We start from the raw sequence: 21,872 nt of genomic DNA, 5'->3' as shown, positions 1-21,872 counted from the left end.
TTCTACTGCTGCATAATGGAAAGAAACTGAACAGGTGCATGCCCTGTTACTGTTGGAGAAAGCGTTACCTATTGAATTTCTCCTTGTCAGGAGGAAAAGGTGGCTTAAATCTAACTTGGAATTGCCCTTGTTTTGATTAATGTGTATGCAAATACATTCAAGGAAACAAAATTGGTTGGGATATCTATTTTCCAAATCAACATACTCTCAGCAATAACCTCTCTGTTCCTAGACTGTGTAAATAGCCACACATTTTCTTGGCAGCACCCCCATTCGCTTGCTTGTTTTAAAAAGTATTTTTACTTTGCTCTTCTTTTTTTTTAGAGGGCTCTTAGAGCAGCTTACAACAATCATAAGAAGACACCCTTGAACTTTCAGTCTAAAAGACGCAGCCCAAAAGGAAAAGGGATCGGGCAGGACAAGGAAAAAAACTAAATTCAGACACTATTTCTTATTTCTTATAAGTGTTATTTCAAATAAGTTTGAATAAGAGCTTTCGTCTAGCACGTAAGGTTGAAGCAAGCTCCCTGCAGCTGCTCCCTCTCTGGCCAAGGGATGGGACCAAGTTGGTCTCTACTTTGGCATGATGTGGGTGTGTAAACAGCAGTTTCCCAGTGGACCTTGGTTTCCTGGCCACATGCCTTTAAAGCTGCATAGTAGGCAGAAAGCAGCAGGTACTGCTTTTCTTCAGATACGGCCTAAAGAACATAGAGCTTTGATCCATTTAAGGTGCGCATCCTCATTCTGTGCCCCCAGGCTGTGCACTTCCTTGTAAGTCTCTCTTTTGCTCTGTTGCCCACTCCTTTAGGGATTCTGCTCTTCCGAAGTGCCTTCTTTTACCCCTTTGTGGATGTGGCTGCCCTCGGCTTGAAGTTCCAGTTATAACCTTGCAAACAGTTTCCATAGGCTCTTGATCTTCACTCTGCGCTGACTGTTTCTTCTTTCTTTTTTTAAGCTTTTTCCTCCGTTGAGGCTTGTTCACTGGGGAGGGTTTCTGAGAATGTGGGGCGTAGCACCCATCAGGCCACTTACAGGAAGGGGAAGGCTCCTGAGTCAGGGCCAGCTCGGACTGGGTGGGAGCAATTTCCTAACTTGACATTGCATCATACTGATTTTTTAAAAACAAAATATTCTGAGTGTTTTGTGTCAGCTGGGACCTGGGGAAGGTGCCAGCCCACTGGTTGAAGGAGCTGGGAAAGAAAAAGTGGAGAGGTACTTAAGGCGGTCCACTCAGATAAGTCTCCCATGAGCAACTGTACCCCAGGCCCTCTAAACTTCTCCCTCCTCCAGAATTATTCCTGACACGTGAGCTCTGGGTAAATATTTGGCCAGTGGGGTCAGGGGGGCTCTGTGCCTTTGCTTCCTGCTGGGATATTCCTGTGTGCACAGCCCAGCTGGCAGATCCATTTAGCCAAGCTGGGAAGGCTGGTGCTGCCGGTGGGAATCATGCAGGCCGTGGGCGCTCTGGTCCTTCTGTTGGGCTGTACCTTCAGCACAGGTAAGAAACCTCCTCTCCCATTTCTGAGTATATGCTGACTAGAGGTGGGTAAGAATTCCTGGTGAGGTGCTTCCACTCTGGGCTGCCTCCGAACTGTCAGTATTTTATGGGACGGATTCAGTTCTATACTGGAAATTTTGGTTTGCATGATTACCGTGGATTAAAGTGCTCTAGTGTGACAAATCCCTTGTGGTTTGGAAAGTGATGGGGAAACAGGCTGAAAAGTTTGGAACAAACACTTGATTAACAGGAAGACTTATAAACACTTCAAGCAAATGGTGAATTCTGCATGTGTGGTTGTATAATTCCCCATGAGCAAATCAAAAACAAATGCTCAGTAAACATTAACCACAGTGTAAGCTTTGTGCATGTGAATTGGAATGGATGTTCAATAAGCAGGCTGTCTGGAAGAGCCTCTAGTCCTGTTGAAGCACACAATCTGAGCAGAGTGAGAAAGAGCTTGTCTTCCTCCCAACTCTTGCTATCCCAATCTCTCATGTCCCCTCAGAGCTCTAGATAAGCAAGCAAGAAGCAATTGCTAAGAGCAAACACAATGGGTGGAACTCAAAATTGCGCTAAGGTGGTTGTTTCATCTGTGCAGGTATTTCTGTTTGCTAGATAGAACAATCTCTCCTCTCCTCCCTCCATGCCCTGCTTTGGGGCTTCTCCAGACTCCCTCACCTACCAGAGCTGATTTAGAGGGGGCGTGGAGGCACACGGAGGGAGGAGAGAGGGGAACAGCCCCATAGTGCTGGTGGGACTTGTTGCACTGGTTCCAGCTAGAGCAACACCTGAGTTGAATCTGGCCCAACTTCTAGGCAGTGTCTCTGCCTCCCTCTCTCCCCTGGCAGGGCTCAAGAGCCTTTGACAGATTCATCACCAACATTCAGTGGGTCTGAATTTGGCAATGCAGTTCTATAGCTAATGCATGCAAAAAAAGCATGTACTCAACTAAAGTGTGCAAACCCCCGCACATATTAATCAAAAATAACATTAATATTACGTCAGGAGAAATTGCTTTCCAAAACTGTGTATATTATGAGAAATTTGCAGATGATTTTTTCTTTTTTTAAAAAAAATGTAAAGCAATGTGTAAATGAGAACAGAATTTAAGATTGGAAAAAATGAGAAATGGAAGGAAACCAAAATTGACAGATTTCTCCATCCCCAGCTCCAAAACTGTTCCTTACTCCCTGGCTTCACAAACTGCTAGGTGATAACATCTTAAGTGTTAGAAGCCCTGCTTGCTTGCTTGTTTCTCTGGATTGTGCCCTGCATCTTCTGGAGCTGGTTGGATTCTGGATTCTTTTCAAGGGGCCAGAGCAATGTGCATTTTAAAAATGTCTTTCCAGGCCAGCGTTCTCCTCTGAATGACTTCCAGAAACTAAAAGCGACTAAGCTAATCCATTTGTCCTACCAGAGGGCGGAGCAGCCCAAGGCCTTAGAAGAGTGTGCACGGGGTTGTGTCTTGTGGCTTGACTGCAGGTAAGAGGCAAAGCCAGAACACTGGGTGCACAAGGGCACAGGAACTACAGAATCATACAGGGATAAACAGAAGGACCTGCCTTTGGTCCCAGGAGATGGTCTGAAGGCACGCAAGGCCACCACCTTGCTAAAGCTCAGCAGGTCTGGGTCTGGTGGTCAGTGCCTGCATGGGGAGGCCACTTGAGAATCACTGGTAGACTGCCTTAGTTTCCATGGTGGTCGGGGGCGGGGAGGCAGGATAGAAATCTAACAAAATTAAAACCTAGGTCTTTGGCTTATCTAGCCTTGGTGGCCTTCAGGAAGCTGCTATCTCAGCTTCAGCATCCCTACCTTCACAGCTGGAATATAGGAATTATATTGACTTACCATACATAGTTGCTGTCAGGACTGCCGAAATAATTTATGAACACAATAAGACTTTATGCTTATTATTAGCAGAGGTATGAGGAGGCGGCCAAGATAGAATTCACATAACAATAGAAAGCAGAAGCTAACTGGGAATCTGTTGTATATAGAAGCAAATGCCAAAATAGGATATGGGATATTCTGGTTGCTTTTCTGGGCCAATGAATATTCTGCTGTTGTGTTGCTCCTCCAGAGCCTTTCACTACAACTTGCACAGTAATCGATGTCAGCTGCTGAATTTCACCCAGAATACACCCCACACTCAGTTGCAGAGGAATGTCCACTATGACCTCTACCAGAAAAAAGGTAGGATGGGGCGGACTTGAACTTTGCAAAGAAGGGGAATGTGAGGAATCATCACAAATGTGCAATGGAAATATGTTCTGGGGGGGGGGCCCTCAGTCAACAGATGTATTTATTTTGAGACAGAGAAATGACTCTGCTGCAATTTGGAGAACAAAAGTTGTTCAATGATTGGGTGAGCTGTAAGTGAGAGCACTGACTTAAGCAGGTCAAGAGGGAGATGACCGTGGGCAGCCAGGAGCAGGCCAGGGTGGGGGCTGAGAGTTAAAATACCCATTAAGAACCCCCCACATGTTTTTGTGGAGTATGGGAAAATGAGGGGGCAACTAACGTTTGCTCTATGCTAATCCGCTTGTGTCATGCCACCTTGGAATTTATCAAAGGACAGAAGTCCAGTTACACTGCTCTGCTGTGCTCAGATGTCCTGTGCCTTTGTGCATGAGCTTTATGAGTATCTCCCATCACTTATCATCTCTCCCTTCCGCAGGTTACATAAGGCGCTGCATCATGGGAAATGGGACAAGCTACAGAGGGAACCAGTCGGTGACTGAGAAGGGGAAAACCTGTCAACATTGGGGCAAAAAGACTCCGCACGACCACAGGTAAATCTTTATGAGGGACGAAGTAAGAGTGAAATAGAAATCCTTAAAACAACAACATAATACAGGTGCAGTGTAAATAGTGAGAACATGGTCCTACTGTACCCTTTGATAGTGGCGCCCGTCCTGTGGGAACGCCCTCCCATCAAATGTCAAGGAAATAAACAACTATCTGACTTTTAGAAGACATCTGAAGGCAGCCCTGTTTAGGGAAGTTTTTAACATTTGATGTTTTGTCGCCTTATTATTATTATTATTATTAGTAGTAGTAGTAGTAGTAGTAGTATTCTGTTGGGAGCCACCCAGAGTGGCTGGGGAAATCCAGCCAGATGGGTGGGGTATAAAAATACATCATCATCATCATCATCATCATCATTATTATTATTTCTTCCCAGGGCTTGTGTGTGTTAGATGAGTTAAGAAATGTCCATTGTTGAACATTGCAGGACCAGGAGCAGGAGTAGGGAACCTGTGGCCCTCCAGATGTTGTTGGACTCCATCTCCCATCAGTCCTAGCCAGCATGACGATCAGGGATGATGGGAGTTGTTTGTTATCCTTCTGTCAGCAGGTTAAGACCTTCATATTCAAAGAAGCCTTTGAAAGTGAATGGATTGACTGTGCTGATTGCTGGACTGTTGTCAGGGCAAACTGTATTTTAATTACTTGTACAACTGTATTTTAACTTTTGTTTTAATTAATTGTGGCTTCAAAATTGAGGTTTCTGTTTGAATAAAACAGAGGGTTGATTTTTTGCAGAGAGTTCTAGATTAATTGCTAAAAGGATCCTTTTGGTTTGGAGCATTTGCCTGAGCCTGACAGTTTGCCTCTGTTCTGTAAGGTTTTCCCCATCACGATATAATGGTTTGGAAGAAAATTATTGCCGAAATCCTGATGATGATGGGCATGGCCCCTGGTGCTACACAACTGACCCTACAACCCGGCACCAAAGCTGTGGCATCAAGAAATGTGAAAATGGTATGTAGATTGGCTTGAGAAACCTGCATACCACTCACTCGCTGAGCCACCGACTAATCTCACAAAATTATTCACAAAGTTACAATTATTGGCAAATACGCATTTGCACTACTCAGGTTTCAGTTTCAAATATCTCAAGGACAAAAATGTCATTTGAAGCACTGGTATTGCCAGGTTCAATGCTGCAATAATTTTGGAAAAATGGACCCAATATTGTAGCCTTTCAGGTGAAAGCCGCCAGTGGGATTTTCAAATAAAGTGAAGCCTCTTCCAACATCATTTTTAATTAACTCCAAGAACTAGCCCAAGATCTTGTCTCTGACTAGCACTAACCCAGGTAGAATTCCTCAGAGTCAGTAATGAAAACAGCTAGTCTGGACTTTTGTTCCCCCTTTATGCTGAGCCCATGATTGCCATATGGGAACACAATATTGTGGATCAGGAGGACATGTTTTCTGGGCCAGCGCCAGCTTGCTGTGATTGTGCAAACAATGAGTTGTATTTTACTCAAGAATAGACCTCCTGAAATCAATGATCATGACTAAGCTAGGTCCATTAATTTTAATGGGCCTGTTCTGCATAAACCTTAGTTGGACACTGCTCAGTTATTTTAATTTGATTGTCTATAACTGAAGATGACGTGAATTCCCCCTTCGAAATTTAGTCTTGCTAGTTGTACGGTATCTGCTGCAGATTTTGAAGCAACATGCAAGAAGCATTAAGGTTAAATATGGTGCAATGATACTGAGACCTGCTTCTGTCTGATGTCTGGCATTGCCTGCTGTCTCTGCGTGTTTATTTGTGTGAGATGGCGCTGATGGTTATCAACCTACGTCCAGTCTGGTGTCCTCTCTCATCTCACTGCATGCTGGCTCTTGTCAGCTTGCTTTGCTTGTGTTGTCTGATATCTGCTTAGGTTTCAGGAGTCTCATATCTTGTCTCCGACTGATCTTGCTTGTTTGGCCTCTGCTCAAGTTGCCTGGTGTCTTCTCTTTCTATGTGTACGTTCACATTGCCTTGCATTGGTATCGGTGCTTGCTGACAAGGCTAGCCCAAGACATTTTGCTGCCTAAGGTGGAGCAATAGATCAAGTCAACATGCCTAAGAGCCATGGGCGGCCAACTGATTGTGGCACTTGAGGCAGAAAACCCTACAAGTGCTTTTCCCTTTCCCTGCTGTAGTAAATTAAAGAACTTACCAATCACTTTTGCTGCCTGTTATGTACTGAGCTTGGATCCTAGAACAATAGGCAGGTGGGACCCTAGAACGCAACAACCTGATTGGCCTGCAGGAGCAGCCCAATCAGGCCTCAGGAGGAAGTTAATCAGCCAATTAGGCTGGTAGGATTCTAGAATGCAACCACCGATAGGCCTGCAGGAGCAGCCCAATCAGGCTCCAGGAGGGAAGCAGAGTCAGCCAATCACAGGGGACCCATTGTGCAAATAATGTATGTAAAGCCTGAGGTTTTCGGTGGAAATTCATTCACTGTTTACGAGCTGCAATAAGGAGCATGAAATCACTACACAACTCCAAGTATATTTTACTGCCCTTTCAGGATACCTCAAACCAGCTGCCTGGGGCACACTTTGCTTGCTCAGGTTTTTCTCATCTGCTCGTGTCTTCTGGGGTTTGCTCATGCCAGTAACTTTTGCAGAATGTGTCCTCTCTTCACCTTTCCAGCTGAGGTGTCAGGTGAGGCTTGAGCAGGCTTTATTCTGCAGTGACTCTCTCTGTCTGTCTTTGAATTACAGCTGCGTGTCTGTCCTGTAATGGGGAGGACTATCGTGGCTTCGTGGATCACACTGAGTCTGGCAGAGAGTGCCAACGCTGGGACCTGCAGCACCCTCACAGGCACCCATACCAGCCAAACAAGTACTAAGTTCCAGTCCTTAGGAAACATATTAAAGGGCAGGGTAGGGACATTTCACATCATAAAGTGACTGAGGAGCCCCTCGTTATGGAGCTTTTTGGCAGACGTGGGAATCTGCCCATAGCTGTCAACTTTTCCCTTTTCTTGCGAGGAATCCTATTCAGAATAAGGGAATTTCCCTTAAAAAAAGGAAAATGTTGACAGCTATGAATCTGCCACAAGCTACGTTGGTGCCTCACAGTGAACTACTAGGCCCGTAACAGAAATTGGCCAGTGGGCGCATTTGGAATTTTGAGAAAATATTGTTGGTCACAAAATGGCTGCTTTGTAGAGTGTCTGCATAGCACAAAATGGTTCCCACATTAAAAGAGGAGAGGAAAAGGTGTGGGCATGCCCCCCGCCCCCGCAATGGAAAAAGGTGCCTACACCAGCCACCGTGGTGCTTGTTGAGAAGGAGAAGCTATTTGCATCTCTCCTTTGTTCAGAGTGGGGGATATCCAGTCCTGACATCCAGTGAAATGTGTGCATATCGGATGGGACATATTCAAATAGGACAGATTTGCAGGAGGTGCAAATCGTGGTTTGCTGTAGGAGCAAGTGAAAATAGAAACAATGTGCACATGGTTTCACACACATCCTTCTTCTCTCTCCTGCTGCTTAAAGATACCATGATAAAGACCTAGATGACAATTACTGCCGTAATCCTGACAGTTCTGAGCGTCCTTGGTGTTACACAACAGATCCAACTAAGGAGCGAGAATATTGCCACATTCGGAAATGCAGTAAGTCCTCCTGAGATTTCAGGCAGTGGCGGAGCAAGCCGATTGGGCGCCTGGGGCGATGTGTGTGCCCTGCACCCAGGAGCGGGGCCAGCTGCCCACGGGGCAGGGCCAGCCAGGCCAGGATGCTCTGTGGGGCCTCCCAGGAGTCTACTTGCCTCCTCCCACTCAGCTGCCCTACAGCAGAGGCGGAGGCGGCAGGCGGACCGCTTGGGGTAGCTTGGAGCCTGTGGGCACCCAAGCCACCCAGTCATTCCCAGGAGAGACGCGTGGCTCGGGCGCATTGCAGGCCCTGCGGTGAGTGCCATCTGGCATTTTGTCACCTCCCTCAGTGGTGATACCCAGGTCAATCCGCCCCCACCGCACCCCCCTTTCTCCACTCCTGATTTCAGGGTCCACCTGATAGCAACAGTAGGGAGAGTATTGTCTTAAAGGGTATGCTACTGAGTGAAATCTGTTCCTAAGAAAAAATCAGCAGGTTGACCCCTGCCTGCTGGGTTTCCCTCTTCTGCTCACCCTCTGAGGTGGCATTGTCACCACTACTGTTATTAGTGACTTGAGAGCCAAGAAATTTTGGGCTTGTTTCACCTGCTGATGTGCGAGGACAGGGAGTACAAAGTGTTCTTATGGAATGAAAAGGGAGCGGGCAGAGCAGCCATTTAGCAACAGACACCTCTTTCCCTTTCAGTTCGATAGAGAAGATTGGGCCCACTTTAACCCAAGGTCCACACAAGAGCCAGTGACAATGAGCTTTGGCAATGATATGTTTGCTCTCAAGGGGAGTGTGCAAATGTCCGTAGAAACTCACACTGAACAATCCTAAATTCACTTAGCAGGGACTCAGCTATAGGTGATTAAATATGCACAGGTGCCCAAGGTGAAAAATTCCCATTTATCTTCACCTCAGCATCTACCTGATGCATGCAACCTCTGACCCCAAAACTTCCACTCCCAAAACGGGTGATGCACACAAATCTGCATTTTCCTGTGAAGTCTGTATAATGCTGTCTTGAAAGTCTAAAAATCAATTCTGAAACTGATCATCATTAATTTAAAAAACATCCAGAATGTAAGCACATACGTAAAATATCAGTTTTGAAACTTCAGCTGCAACCCTCTCCCACAAATGAGTAACTTGAAATTTTGTTTCACAAGGCCTTTGAAGTGTGTTTAGAATTAGTTTTGTAGCTATGTTTTTTCTGTCTTATTTATGATGTATGCTACTATATTGGTGTGGTAACATTGGTTTTTGAAATAATTGTGGCTTTGATTTCCTTTTTCCACACCTGGAAGTAGAGAAGCGCCAACACCTCCCGTCTACAACCAGCTGCTTCAGAATGAAAGGAGAAGACTATCGAGGCAAAGTGAACATCACTGCAACGGGAATCCCCTGCCAACGCTGGGACTCTCAGATGCCTCACCGTCACCATTTCCTGCCTGAGAAATATGAGTGCAAGTAGGTCCTTATTCAGCAACATGGAGGGATTCTTGAATTTGCCCAGTTCCCAGAAGTTCCAGGTGCAAGTTGAGCCCAGATAGGAGTCTTTTGGTGCTTCTGTGGGCAGGTGAGGAAGCTGCTGATATTCTGTCTTGCAATATCTAGGGGCCTTAAGGAGAATTATTGCCGGAATCCGGATGGCTCAGAGGCCCCTTGGTGTTTCACTAGCCTCCCCAACATGAGGACGGCCTTTTGCTTGCAGATCAAACGCTGTGCTGAGGATGTGCAGACAGAAGGTGAGAGCTGGATGGACTGGTATGATGAGCTGGGATCAAGTGGGATCCTTTCAACAGTGATTCTTTCTTTTCTCTTTCTATTCAAGTCTGGGTAGTGCCAATATAATATAAAATATTATAATTTATATTATATTATATTATATTATATTATAGCACCATAAAAAAAGCTTTTGTATGTGATTTGGTATTGGAGGGTTTGACAGAGCTGCAATGGAGGTTTCCAAGTTTACAGCTACCAAGCATAGAATCACCTAACTATATAAAAGAGCAAGTCTTGCTGAAGTCAAACCAACATGGCCTCTGTAAGGCTAAGACCTGCCTCACGAACCTTTTTGAGTTCTTTGGAAATGCCAAGAAGCAAACAGATAGAAGTGGTCCAGCTGACACTTGACTCTCGGTTGCAATTGACTTTCGCAAAGCAACGGCACCGGGGCCCGTGATGCTGAGTCTCCTTTTTAGAGGTCTTCTTGTGGATCAATAACTGGTTCAGAAACAGGAAGCAGTGAGTGGGAATTATGGAAAAGTTCTTCCAATGGAGAAAGTGGAGTCCCTCCAAGATCAGTATCCAGACCTGTGCTTTTTATCTTGTTCATAAATGACCTAGAGTTAGCAGGTAAACAGTGAGGTTGCCAGGTTTGCTGATTAATTGTTCAGGGTGGCTCAACAGCAACAACAACAGGGATGGCTTCCTTGGCTCCTCATAGGCATCTGGTTACCCCCTGTGAGAACAGGAGGCTGGACTAGCTGGATAATTGCCCTGATCCACCAGGCTGTTTTTATATCCTTACGGTTTGCTGTGTTAGAGATGATATTGAAGTGTATAGTAGGCAATGGCACTCAGGTGGGTCATTTGTCCTCACAGACTGTTACCATGGAAATGGAGTCGAATATCGAGGCACCGTTAGTAAAACCCGGAAGGGAATCACTTGCCAGAAGTGGAAAGAGCAGTCACCTCACAAACCACAGTGAGTATGTGATGGTCTGTCCTAATGAAAATTTCTGCCCTCATCCATATGAGTTCTGAAGGTAAAGAGCCTCCCCCCCCCCCGGATTTTGGGGCCTAGCCATCAATTCCTTTCCCCAAACCTGTAAGCCCTGTACATCCCCAAAATAAATGGGGGGGATAGAATAGAGTAAAATAAAGTGCACTTCTTTGTCATTTTTAATGTTTCAGGTTACCTGAACCTGCCAGCACTGTATTGGTACAGAATCAGTACACTCGGCACCATACCACATCCCTGTGTAGCAACAGTGAGGAAGAGGGATTGTCTTATTGTGGGGGGAATCTGTACTAGCACTGGAGAAAGGAGTACACAGCCCTCAAAGAACTAAATTTGAAAAATAAAATAAAATGAGAAGCTCCACAAAATGGGATATTGGAGTGGGATGTTGTAGCCTTGCCAGTGTTTATCACTTTAAAAATTGCGGATAACTACCTGAGTCGGTGCTTCCACATATGAGTGGCTTAGCTTGGCTTTTATTCTAAAGAAAAGAAGAAAACATACAAAAATTAACCCCTTCTGCCTAGTGCACATTATGTTATGTTGCTTGTGCAATTACATTTGAGATGGTATCACTAGCTGTGGGGAAAGAATTGCACACCCCCTGACAATATAAATATTGTCATTTGTATGCTGGGAAATGCAAATACCTGCTCAATGCAGGTGCTCCCAAATGTCTGAATCAACCACAACAAATAACTGAAAGTAGGGTATCTGTTGCATGACAAGGAATTCTTCCAGATAGGCCTTGGGGATTTAGGGAACAAGAGGCAATCAAGTGTTCATGTGCTGAAGGGATGGTTGTCCTTTCTTTCTCCTAGGGTCTTCCCTGTCATGTTCCCCACTGTGCATCTTGAAGAAAATTATTGCCGTAACCCTGACAATGACAGCCATGGCCCCTGGTGCTACACCATGGATCAGAAAACTCAGTTTGATTACTGTGCTATTAAGCCATGTGGTGAGTCTCTGAGCCAATGTTGAGAGTTAGGCCAATGTCATGATGAACATGACCCCCCTGTCCTGGTCAGTTCTACCAATAGTGGGCAACTTGCGACCCCTGCCAGCTGTTTTGTGCACTCTATGGAGTGAAGCCTTTGGCTTACCTTGCCTGTTCTATATTGGTTAGTTTGTAGGTTTGTCTGCAACACAGCAACCCCCTTGGGCATTTTGATATTGGAATAACATTTGACACACACATTCTGTATTTCAGGTTTTAAACCCCAGCTTGACCCCCTACACCTGTTTTGAAGAAGGCCTGTAAAGCACACTGTTGCTCTGTTTCAGCATTCCAAAACATGCAAAAATGATCACATGTGATAGAAGATTGCATGTGGTTGGAGATTAAAATCACCCTGTTAACAGCACTGGGCTGAGAGGAGAGAGTTAAACCATTCTTCTCAGTTTAGCATTGAAGCAGGACAATTTCTCCATTACGGAGTTGATCAGCATTAAACCTCTTCCCACAGCTTAGTGCTGTGCTGGACAAATCATCCCATTGCAACATACAGCAGCAAGGAGAAATTTAATAATAATAATAATAATAGTAAATTTTATTTATATCCCGCCCTCCCCGGCCGAAGCCGGGCTCAGGGCGGCTAACAACACTAAAACAGTGCAACATTATAAAAACATTATAAAAATTAATTAAAATCAAAATTGATGGCAACCATAAACTAAAGTTTTGTAAAGATTGCCAAAGGAGGGAGTCAGGCTGTGCCCTGACCAAAGGCCAGCTCTGTCTTGCAGAACAGCTCTGTCTTGCAGGCCCTGCGGAAAGATGTCAAGTCCTGCAGGGCCCTTGTCTCTTGTGACAGAGCGTTCCACCAGGTTGGAGCCGCAGCTGAAAAAGCCCTGGCTCTAGTTGAGGCCAGCCTAACCTCTCTGTGGCCTGGGACCTTCAAGATGTTTTTATTTGAAGACTGTAAGTTCCTCTGTGGGGCATACCAGGAGAGGCGGTCCCGTAGGTACGAGGGTCCTAGGCCGTATAGGGCTTTGAAGGTTAAAACCAGCACCTTAAACCTGATCCTGTACTCCACCGGGAGCCAGTGCAGCTGGTATAGCACCGGATGAATGTGATCTCGCAGCAAAGACCCCGTAAGGAGTCTCGCTGCGGCATTCTGCACCCGCTGGAGTTTTTGGGTCAGTCTCAAGGGCAGCCTCACGTAGAGCGAGTTACAATAATCCAGTCTGGAGGTGACCGTCGCATGGATCACAGTGGCTAGGTCAGGGCGAGAGAGGTAAGGAGCCAACTGCTTAGCTTGGCGGAGATGAAAAAATGCCGCCTTTTTATAGCTGCAATCTGCGCCTCCATGGAGAGGGAGGTATCGAAGATTACACCCAAACTCTTAACGGACGGTGCTGGCACTAATTGCACCCCCGCAAGAGATGGGAGTTGCCCCCTCAATCCCATATCGTCCCGTCCCAGCCAGAGGACCTCTGTCTTCGAAGGATTTAACTTCTTCTCTCAGCCCATTGCTGTGATGGGGATTAGTGTGGTCTATTCCTAAGTATGAGTAGATTAAAATTGCCCTGTTCTTGCATAGAGTTGAGATGGGGCATCCAGTTTTACTGAGGGCTGGCAGGCCACCTGCAGAGACTTGGCAGGATAGATTTGGCCTGCAGGTTCACCAGCCCTGAAGTATATAATAATCAAATGGTGTACAGAAAGCAAGTGTTGTGTTTGCACATGTAAACCAGCCCTATGTTTCCTCTTTTTAGCCGGTGATAATAAGCTGTCCAACTTGCTGAACCCGGGTAAGTCTCCTGTGCCTGATGCCTGTGACAGTTGGAAAGGAGGCAGTTCTGATGAGAAGGGAGTGCAGCTGGGCTGGGGAACCTGGACTTTGCCAACAAGCTTTGGAAGTTGAAATCTCTTGTTTTGCTTTTAACCACCGAGAGCATTGTGCCTGACTTCGCTCTCACATTCCTGGTTGCAGATAACGTGGTCTTTGACCAATGTGGCAGGAGGGACGAACGAGTGCAGCTTCGGGCTCGTATTGTGGGCGGGCGACCTGGGAACTCGCCTTGGACGGTCAGCATCCGCAATCGGTGAGAAGTATACGAATGCTGGTGGTAGAGTTCCATAAGGAAGATGAAAAGTTTTCAATGGTCTGGACAAATCTGCTATGGGGAAGAAATCAGAGTGAATCTGTCCAGCAGGAAGCACTGATGGGAAAAGAGCCACCTCAGTAATCCAATGGCTTCAAGGGGAGATTTCAGCCCTGTGATACCGCCTCATTTCATTTATCCTTCATCTTCGTTACTCATCTCTCACTGTGTGTTCCAAGCAATGAAAGCACTGCAAAAGGGAAAGTTCTCAGCAGCAGGCTGGCAAGCTGATCGGTTTTTTTGTATTATATGTCTTACAGGGAATTAGTCCACTTCTGTGGAGGATCGTTGGTGAATGAGCAGTGGGTCATTAGCACACGCCAGTGCTTCTCTTCCTGGTAAGCATTTTATCTGGTTTTCCTCTGAGTTTTCCTCCGCTATCTCCTTCTGGTGCCCCTTGGGAAAGGCAGTACAGTGGTACCTCAGGTTACAGACGCTTCAGGTTACAGACTCCACTAACCCAGAAATAGTACCTCAGGTTAAGAACTTTGTTTGAGGATGAGAACAGAAATCACGCGGCAGTGGCGGAAGGCCCCATTAAAGTGGTACCTCAGATTAAGAACAGTTTCAGGTTAAGAATGGACCTCCGGAATGAATTAAGTTATTAACCCGAGGTACCACTGTACTGTTGTTTTGTGGCAGAGCCTAATTCCTCATACTGCACAGGAAATTGCTGAGGGGCCACCTTGCTGAAACCATTGACTGTTGGCCAGTCATTTATCCTAGATGGAAATAGCCTCTGCAAAGGTGGGGGGGGGGGGAGGAATGCCCTGGGTAAAGAAAGACCCTAGCTCAGCTTTCCCCAACTCTTGATGATTTGGACTACAACTCCAGTCAGCCATGCTGGCTAGGGCTGAGGAAAGTTGTAGTCCATAATATCCAAAGGGCACGTGGTTTGCAGAAGCTAGCACAGCTCATTTAAAGCACCCAGTCAACAGCAGCTTCAGTTCCTGTCCCAGAGTTGCATTCAGGAAATGTAAATCCATTTCACGTTTGCTTTCAAAGGAGGAAGCTGCAAACTGCATTTTTTTTAAAAAAAAGTATGGCTTGTCTTAATAGGCTTTTGCTGTGACCTCTGTTAGCAACAGCTAAAACCAAAAAGTAAACTATAAACAAATGTAAAATGTCTGGAAAGACAAGAGCATCCGTTCCGCAAGTCCATTCAACTACTGAAAAGTTCGGAAACTAAGGTGTGGCATCCGATTGGTTCCTGATTGCTCAGGCGTGTCGGAAACAATAGTGGAAGCTGCACCGGACGTTTGGCTTCCAAAAAAAGTTTGAAAACCAGAACACTCACTTCTGGTTCTTGGTCATTCGGGAGCCAGAATGTTCAACTCCCAGGGTGTTCAGGAGCCAAAGTACGACTGTAATGTCAAAGCCAGTCAAGCCTACCTGAGGAGGATGTTCCAGAGTTGGGATGCTAACACCAAAGAAGCCCTCTCCTTTGTGCAGTCATAACACACTTATAAAGGAGCTCAAGTAGGGAAGCTGCCACTTAGGATTGCAATCTTTGGACCCCTATGATAACTGTGTTCCTCTTATTGGCAGTGAAGCTGACTTGTCTGGTTATCAAGTCTGGCTTGGGACACTCTTTAGGAACCCTGGTCCCAACGACCCTGACAAACAGGCCATTCCCATCTCCAAGATTGTGTGTGGCCCCTCCGAGTCTCTTCTGGTGATGCTGAAACTGGAGAGGTGAGTGCCTTTTGGAGATGGGCTCTGTGTCTACTACAGAATGGATGTGGCTTCCATGTTTTGTATCCTAAAACAGGGGTGGGGAATGTTTTTCAGCCTGCATCCCTTTCCAGGCAATGTGCCAGTGGCAAACAGTTCCAGAGGCAAAAGTGGGCAGAGCAACAAATGTAAATTCTATCTTTGTACAGCTGGCTACTTTCTACACACACCTATCCAGACAAGCAAGAGGCACCCTCAGAATTCAATGACACATTCTAGGCAGGCAAAAACACCTGTGGTGTGATGCAGGGCCAATGAGTGTGTGTGAACTGCAGAGAGTTTTGAGGCCAGATAGAGAGGCCTGGATATCGTTCTAGGGCCTCAGGTTCCCTAGCTCTGTCTGAAGATGTGGATGGATCCTATTTACCCATTGCACTTGCACATTCTTGAATATGTGTACATTGGTTCTTGAGACCACCCTCATTGACATTGGATAGTCCAACTGGATGCTGTGAAACCTTCAAGTCTTGGAAAGGGAATGATGACCGTCACCCCCCATAAATGCACACATTTAGCAGAATGAGGTGGGACTGAGCAGTGCATGGAAGACTGAGGGTGTTCCATACCTGCCAGTGCAATTCCACAGTCCAATCTGGGGTCGGGGGACCAGCCTGCCAAGTTGTTCTTATCTTGGGGGTCTTGGCATTTAACCGTTATTTTTAAATAGGGGCAGGGCCATAGCTTAGTGATGGGCCATAGTTTAGTGATGGGCCATCTGTTCTGCATGCATAGTTCAATCCCAGGCATCTCCCTATAGGGCTGGGATGACTCCAGTCTGGAACCCCATTGCCAGTTGAAGCAGACAGAACTGAGCTACATAGGCCAAAGGTCTGGCTCAGTATAAGGCAGCTTCCTATGCTCCTTTTTGTGTTAGGTTAACAGAAAACAGATACTTTTTATTATTACATCAAAAGATATATACACACACACTATTATTATTATTATAGTAGACGCCAATATATTTTTTTGTTTGGCTTGCCTCTTGGCCTAGGTGCATAACACTAAATGATGGCTCAAGTGTAGAGTGCCTCCTACCACCTTGGAAGTTGGGACACCATCTTCTGATCTTCAGCTAGAATTCTACTCCTGTGGTTCATTCTATGGAGAACTATAGCCTTCAGGGGAGCAGCCTGTGAAGGCAGTGATATGTGCAAGAGGGAGTTGGCAGATGAGAAAGATAAAGTGATGTGATGTGATGGATGGATTTCAACAGGAGTGTTTAACAGGTGGGACAGGATATCCAGGACAAGGCTAAATTCAGCAGCAGTTTTAGGTTTTGAGGATGTTGTTTCTCCTCTGCCTGATTGACAGGCACCTCCCTTTCTTGGACCTAGCAACGGTGATGTTCTCCTGGAAGCCAAATTCTGAGACTCTTCTTCCCTGGGGAGTTCCAGGGAAGTGCGATTGTAATTCTCACCTATAGTGGATTTCAGTGAGTTGTGTGGTTGTCTCCATATCTCAAAGCTCTTATGCCATGGAATAATGGAAGCACAACAGAAGGAACTTCAATGGTCATCAACAGCCCTTGCCAGAAGTAGGAATCTTACTTACATCACCCTTCTTGAAAGGCTAGCCAACCCTACTTTGCCTCTACTGATAACTTTTCTCAGAAACTGAACCAACTTATCTCAGAAACTGAACCAACTTAAATCAGGAATGGACCTGACCCAGGAATGGCCCTCCAGAAGTGGTCAGACTGTAGTTCCCAGCATCCCTGACCATTGGTCATGCTAGCTGTGGCTAATGGGAGCTGGAGCCCAACGACATCTCCTACAGGATCTGCTCCCTGCTCATAGCTATGTGTAGAAGCTATTGCCACACACACAGAATGACTGTATTTTTCCGTGTATAAGACGCCCCCATGTATAAGACTCCCCCTACTTTTGGAGACCCTAAATTTAGAAAATGGGCATATGCACTATCCGTGTATAAGACGCCCCCAGATTTTTAACCTTATTTTAAAGTAAAAAAAACCTAACTTATACATGGAAAAGTTCGGTAAGCGTTGCAGTTGCATGAGCAGCCGGCCACAGGCATGACGCTGGCACAGCCAGCAACTTGCAAAGGTATTATCTTGGCTCTCTTATTTGAATATTGGTGGTTTTATAGCCTCTTTCTTTCTTTCTGAAGGCCAGCAATTTTGAATCAGCGTGTGGCACTGATCTGTCTTCCCCCTGAGCGTTACATTGTGCCTGCGAACACCATATGTGAGATTGCAGGATGGGGAGACACCAGAGGTACAGTCTCAGAAAAAGGGTATTGGGGAACAATTGGTGGGTAGATGATTTTTTTATTTATTTACTATGTTTATACAAGGCCACTCAGTAAGATTGTTATCTGGGTGACTCTGTTTTTTATTTTTCTCTTTTATTTTGTATCATTGAAACAAGAGTGTGCAGCATAACAATATTAAAATAAGAATAGAAGCAGATAATAAAAATATACAGCACATAAATAATGGTTCAGGACACTAAAACCTCAGATTTGGGAATTTGTTTTAAGTGTTTATCTGGTGCTTAACTTATCATATCAAAGGTACCAGGTGAGTCTCTTTGAGTAGGGCACTTCACAACCGAGTGCTACCATTGTGGAGTCCCCTCCCCCAGGCAGTCTGCCATCTTGCTTCACTTGGTGGGGGCACCTGAAGAAAGGCCACTGAAGAACATTCAAGGTCCAGGTATATAAATGTGGAAGGAGGCCATCTTTGATCTGACCTGGTCCTAAGCCATTCAGCACTTTGAAGGTTAATACTGGCACTTTGAATTGGGACTGAAAATGGACTGAGAACTAGCGCAGCTAACAAAATTCTGGAGTAATATGACTGAATCACTCAGTCCCAGTTAGAAATATTGTAGTCTTATATTGGGCCAACTGTAGTTTCTGAACTTTTCTAAAAGGCAACCCCACACACCACACATTTCAATTCTCTAAACAGAATCATGGTCTGGCAGCCACTCACCCTTCCAATTTGCCAGGAACTTCTTTAGTGGCTACTCTCTAATTCCATCTATTCTCACTTTCCTTCCTTCTGCCACATCAGCTACAGAGCTTATGTTCCCCAGTCGAATAAAAAGCTTTGATGCATGCTGGACCCACTCACTGACCCTGCCTCACAGAGTGTGTCCCTCATGACATGGTCCAGCTATACAGGAGGTTGCCTAAGCCAGTTCATCCTCACCACCATTTGTTGATTCGTATGCCATATTTCCAGGAGTCTGTGCCCAGAGTGGCTCACAGCATATCAAATGAGCAATAAGGATAACAGTTCTAAGAATATTATTAGAAACAACCATAATATCAAATAAATAAGTACAAAAAGTCAACATTGTATAAAACAATACAAAAGTTAAAATTAGGTTAACACCTTAAAATTAGACTACTGCCAAACACAGAAAAAAAAAGTATTGTATAATATACCTGCATCCCATAGTGTGGTTCTGAGAGACTCTTCAAGTATCCAGGGAGCCTGCCCCCATCTCTCACTTGGGGTAGTTCAGAGACTCCTAGACAGGCTCTCACTAACAGGAGCCTTATACCCACCATTATCATAGGTCTGAAGCCAAACAGGCAACCAATAATTTTCCTTCCACACTAATTTTCCTTTCATACCCCCCACCTACCCAGGTTGCAAGCCATAAACAAAGTTTTTTTTGGGGGGGGGATACTGCCCTCACCCTCAGGGCGACCCCCAACCGTTGGTCCTAAGCCTCTGATTCTGCTCCCCATGCAGGAACTGGTAATGAAAATGTCCTCAATGTGGCCAAGCTGCCAATCATGAGCAACCAAGACTGCAATGTGGCTCTTCGAGGCCGTGTGAAGGAGAGTGAATTGTGCACGGCACCCTTGAACGTACCTGTGGGAGCCTGTGAGGTAAGCAAGGCAGGGTATGTGAGGGGCTGAACTGAGCTGCTTTGAGTGCCCTGATATGTGAGGTGAGACACATATCCTCCTTCTGCTTCTCATGTAGATTCCCAAGAGGAGGAGGGACCTGCAGAGAGGGAAGGGTTAGGAAAAGGCTAGAAAGGTTAAGATCAGTACCAGGAAACAGTCCTCTGAGGGAAGAAGTGGATGAGGGGATCCACAAAGAAAGGAACTCATGACAGGGAAAGGGGAGACATAAATACTTGAGCAGATTCTAGGAAGAAGAAAAACCATCTCTTGTGCCTTGATGGTGTTGCTCTACCCTACAGGCACTGAGCCATTTTTTGTTTGAACTGAATTTGTCTTTTGTTCTCCGCTTCACACCTGCAGCGTGACTTTGGAGGCCCCTTGGCTTGCTTGACTCATGACTGCTGGGTGTTGGAAGGGGTGATCACCCCCAACCGTGTTTGCGCTCACAAAGAGAAGCCTGCCACCTTCATCCGTGTCTCCCTTTATGTTGACTGGATCAACAAAGTAATGAAGTTGAGCTGAGCTGTGTGGCTGGAACCAACTCCTCATGAAGTCTTCCTTCCTCCACAATCACCATCCTTGAGGTCCTTTAATAAGGATCAGTGTTGCCAAATGGGGGGACATTTTCCAAGCCAGGCTGTGAACTTTGGGGGAACATTGTGCTGAGCCTGCCCTTTTGGAACACACAGGCGATGCTTTTGAAACAAATGCTGCCATAACCCAGGCACACTTTTCTTCTCCTTCTACAGGAATAGCTGTCATCATGGAATCACAGGTATATCAATAGAACAAAACACCACCAAACCAATACAGTAGTAATTTGTTTGAATGCATCACAACACAATCCCATGTATCACAGAATTGTAGAGTCGGAAGGGACCACAAGGATCATCTAGTCCAACCCCTGCAATGCAGGAATCTTTTTGCCCAATGTGGGGCTCAAACACACAACCCTGAGATTCAGAGTCTCATGCTCTACAACCTGAGCTATCCCAGGTGTATTTAATTTAAAAACCATTTCAAGTCAGGCTTTTACATTGGTTATGTACCTTCCATACAGAAACACACACTTTCAGAAGGTTTGAACAAATAATATGGTGTCATGCTCTCTCCAGCAGCAACCCCATTGCAGTAGCTCTTTTACACACTTTCCCATCTCTTTGAAGGAAGGTTTCCTCTCTCCCTCCCAGGGACTGTCATATAGGCTGAGGCCACACCGCAGGCTCCATGTCACTGCATCCCCCACTAAGCAAGGCACCGAGTTTCCTAAGAACTTCCATCTGTCTGTCTGTCTTGTTACAAAATAAGTTTCCATATTGTTGGTATTATTATTATGTCATTAAAAAAGAACTTTGTAATAAATTAATAGTAATAATTCATTCCTTTTTGTCAGAATTCATTCACTGAAAGAAAGCTTCATTATTCAGGCTTTGTGTAACCTGTTTTTTTTAACCATTAATGAAATCCTCTTTTAAAGTCCTGACTCTGAAGTTGAACAAGCAGTTCAAAGTTCCTCTGAAACTATTAATAACAGAGTACAGGCAATACTTAATGCAAAGCATGATGCTCTAACGTTGTTGAAGCTCAATGCATGGCTGACCTTATCAGTGCCTGGGAACTCACAAAGTAACTTACTTTTCCAATGGAAAAAAGGCTCTAAGTATAGTATAGTATAGTAATAATATTGTTGCATACCACCCTAATCTCCAAGTGATGCAAGATTACCAGGGTCCAGGTGCTTACTCAGGGTTCATGTTTCCTTTTGGTAATGAGGCACAGTGGAGACTGTGGTGTCTTTATGATATATGGTTATTTACACATACTGTATATTCATAGAATTGTAGAGTTGGAAGGGACTACGTGGGTCATCTAGTCCAACCTCCTGCAATGCAGGAATCTTTTGTCCAATGTGGGGCTCAAGCCCACAACCCCCATTTCATATTTGTGCAGCTGGCTCTTCTTGCCTAAGGGCAGAACCTTACATTTGTCCCTATTGAAATTCATTTTATTAGTTTGGGCTCAGTTCTCCAATACGTTAGGGTCATTTTGAATCCAAATTCTGTCTTTTTTTAAATTTTATTTTTTATAATGTTTATTAAGGCTTTTTTTAATACAATACATAAAAATAAAACAGTATAACATATATCTCAACATAGTTTCACCACTTCTTTGGACTTCCTCTCATCTCCCGCTTCATTCCAATAAAATTTTGCCAGCAATTTATCATCTTAATTTCACTCTTATTATCTAACTTTCTAATCTCCAACACCCTGTGACCAAATCTTAGTAGATTAAATATAATCTAGTAATTGTTCAAAAAAAAATTAAATTCTTAAGTAGCTTATCCTCATAACTCCATTCTAGTTTAGTGGTGCCAAATTATTTATGATCCAGCATCCTTCTTAACATTCAACCAAGTTACAATGTTTTTGCAAATAAGTCTTAAATTTCTTCCAGTCTTCTTCCATCCTCTCCTCTCCCAGGTCTCG

General features: G+C 45.0%; 2 protein-coding genes across 5 annotated transcripts in view; one reads left to right on the top strand and one right to left on the bottom strand.

The window, feature by feature from the left end:
• The first annotated feature begins 459 nt into the window (after nt 1-459).
• On the top strand, nt 460-20,762 carry MST1 (macrophage stimulating 1). Of its 4 annotated transcripts, none has more exons than XM_081851323.1 (18): nt 460-1,498; nt 2,851-2,983; nt 3,582-3,694; nt 4,179-4,293; nt 5,130-5,266; nt 7,018-7,138; nt 7,800-7,918; nt 9,212-9,371; nt 9,519-9,649; nt 10,512-10,614; nt 11,472-11,608; nt 13,369-13,404; nt 13,587-13,698; nt 14,019-14,096; nt 15,307-15,453; nt 17,623-17,765; nt 19,223-19,362; nt 19,744-20,762. In XM_081851323.1, exons 1-18 carry the CDS (start codon nt 1,447-1,449, stop codon nt 19,903-19,905), a joined length of 2,139 nt encoding a protein of 712 aa, XP_081707449.1. In that variant the 5' UTR covers nt 460-1,446; the 3' UTR covers nt 19,906-20,762. The 4 variants fall into 4 exon arrangements, with proteins under 4 accessions (XP_081707449.1, XP_081707448.1, XP_081707450.1 ...); XM_081851322.1 differs by having other exon boundaries at nt 9,209-9,371; XM_081851324.1 differs by having other exon boundaries at nt 1,058-1,498; nt 9,209-9,371; nt 17,623-17,729.
• LOC309335961 (acylamino-acid-releasing enzyme-like) overlaps nt 19,369-21,872 on the bottom strand; it is a 71,679-nt gene continuing 69,175 nt past the window's right edge. Inside the window, exon 22 of the mRNA XM_081851293.1 lies at nt 19,369-19,480. Within this exon, the coding sequence (XP_081707419.1) occupies nt 19,452-19,480 (29 nt within the window). The 3' untranslated portion in view covers nt 19,369-19,451. The remainder of the gene's footprint in view (nt 19,481-21,872) is intronic.

Source organism: Podarcis erhardii (genome assembly GCF_964252035.2).
Source record: "Podarcis erhardii genome assembly, chromosome: 2".
Lineage (NCBI taxonomy): Eukaryota > Metazoa > Chordata > Lepidosauria > Squamata > Lacertidae > Podarcis > Podarcis erhardii.
This window is presented reverse-complemented; position numbering and strand designations above follow the sequence as displayed.

Coding starts and splice junctions, on each gene's coding strand:
- MST1 (XM_081851322.1), top strand. CDS start 1,447: ATGCAGGCCGTGGGCGCTCTGGTCCTTCTGTTGGGCTGTACCTTCAGC. Junction 1,499..2,850: donor GGGCTGTACCTTCAGCACAG/GTAAGAAACCTC, acceptor ATGTCTTTCCAG/GCCAGCGTTCTCCTCTGAAT. Junction 7,919..9,208: donor TTGCCACATTCGGAAATGCA/GTAAGTCCTCCT, acceptor CACACCTGGAAG/TAGAGAAGCGCCAACACCTC.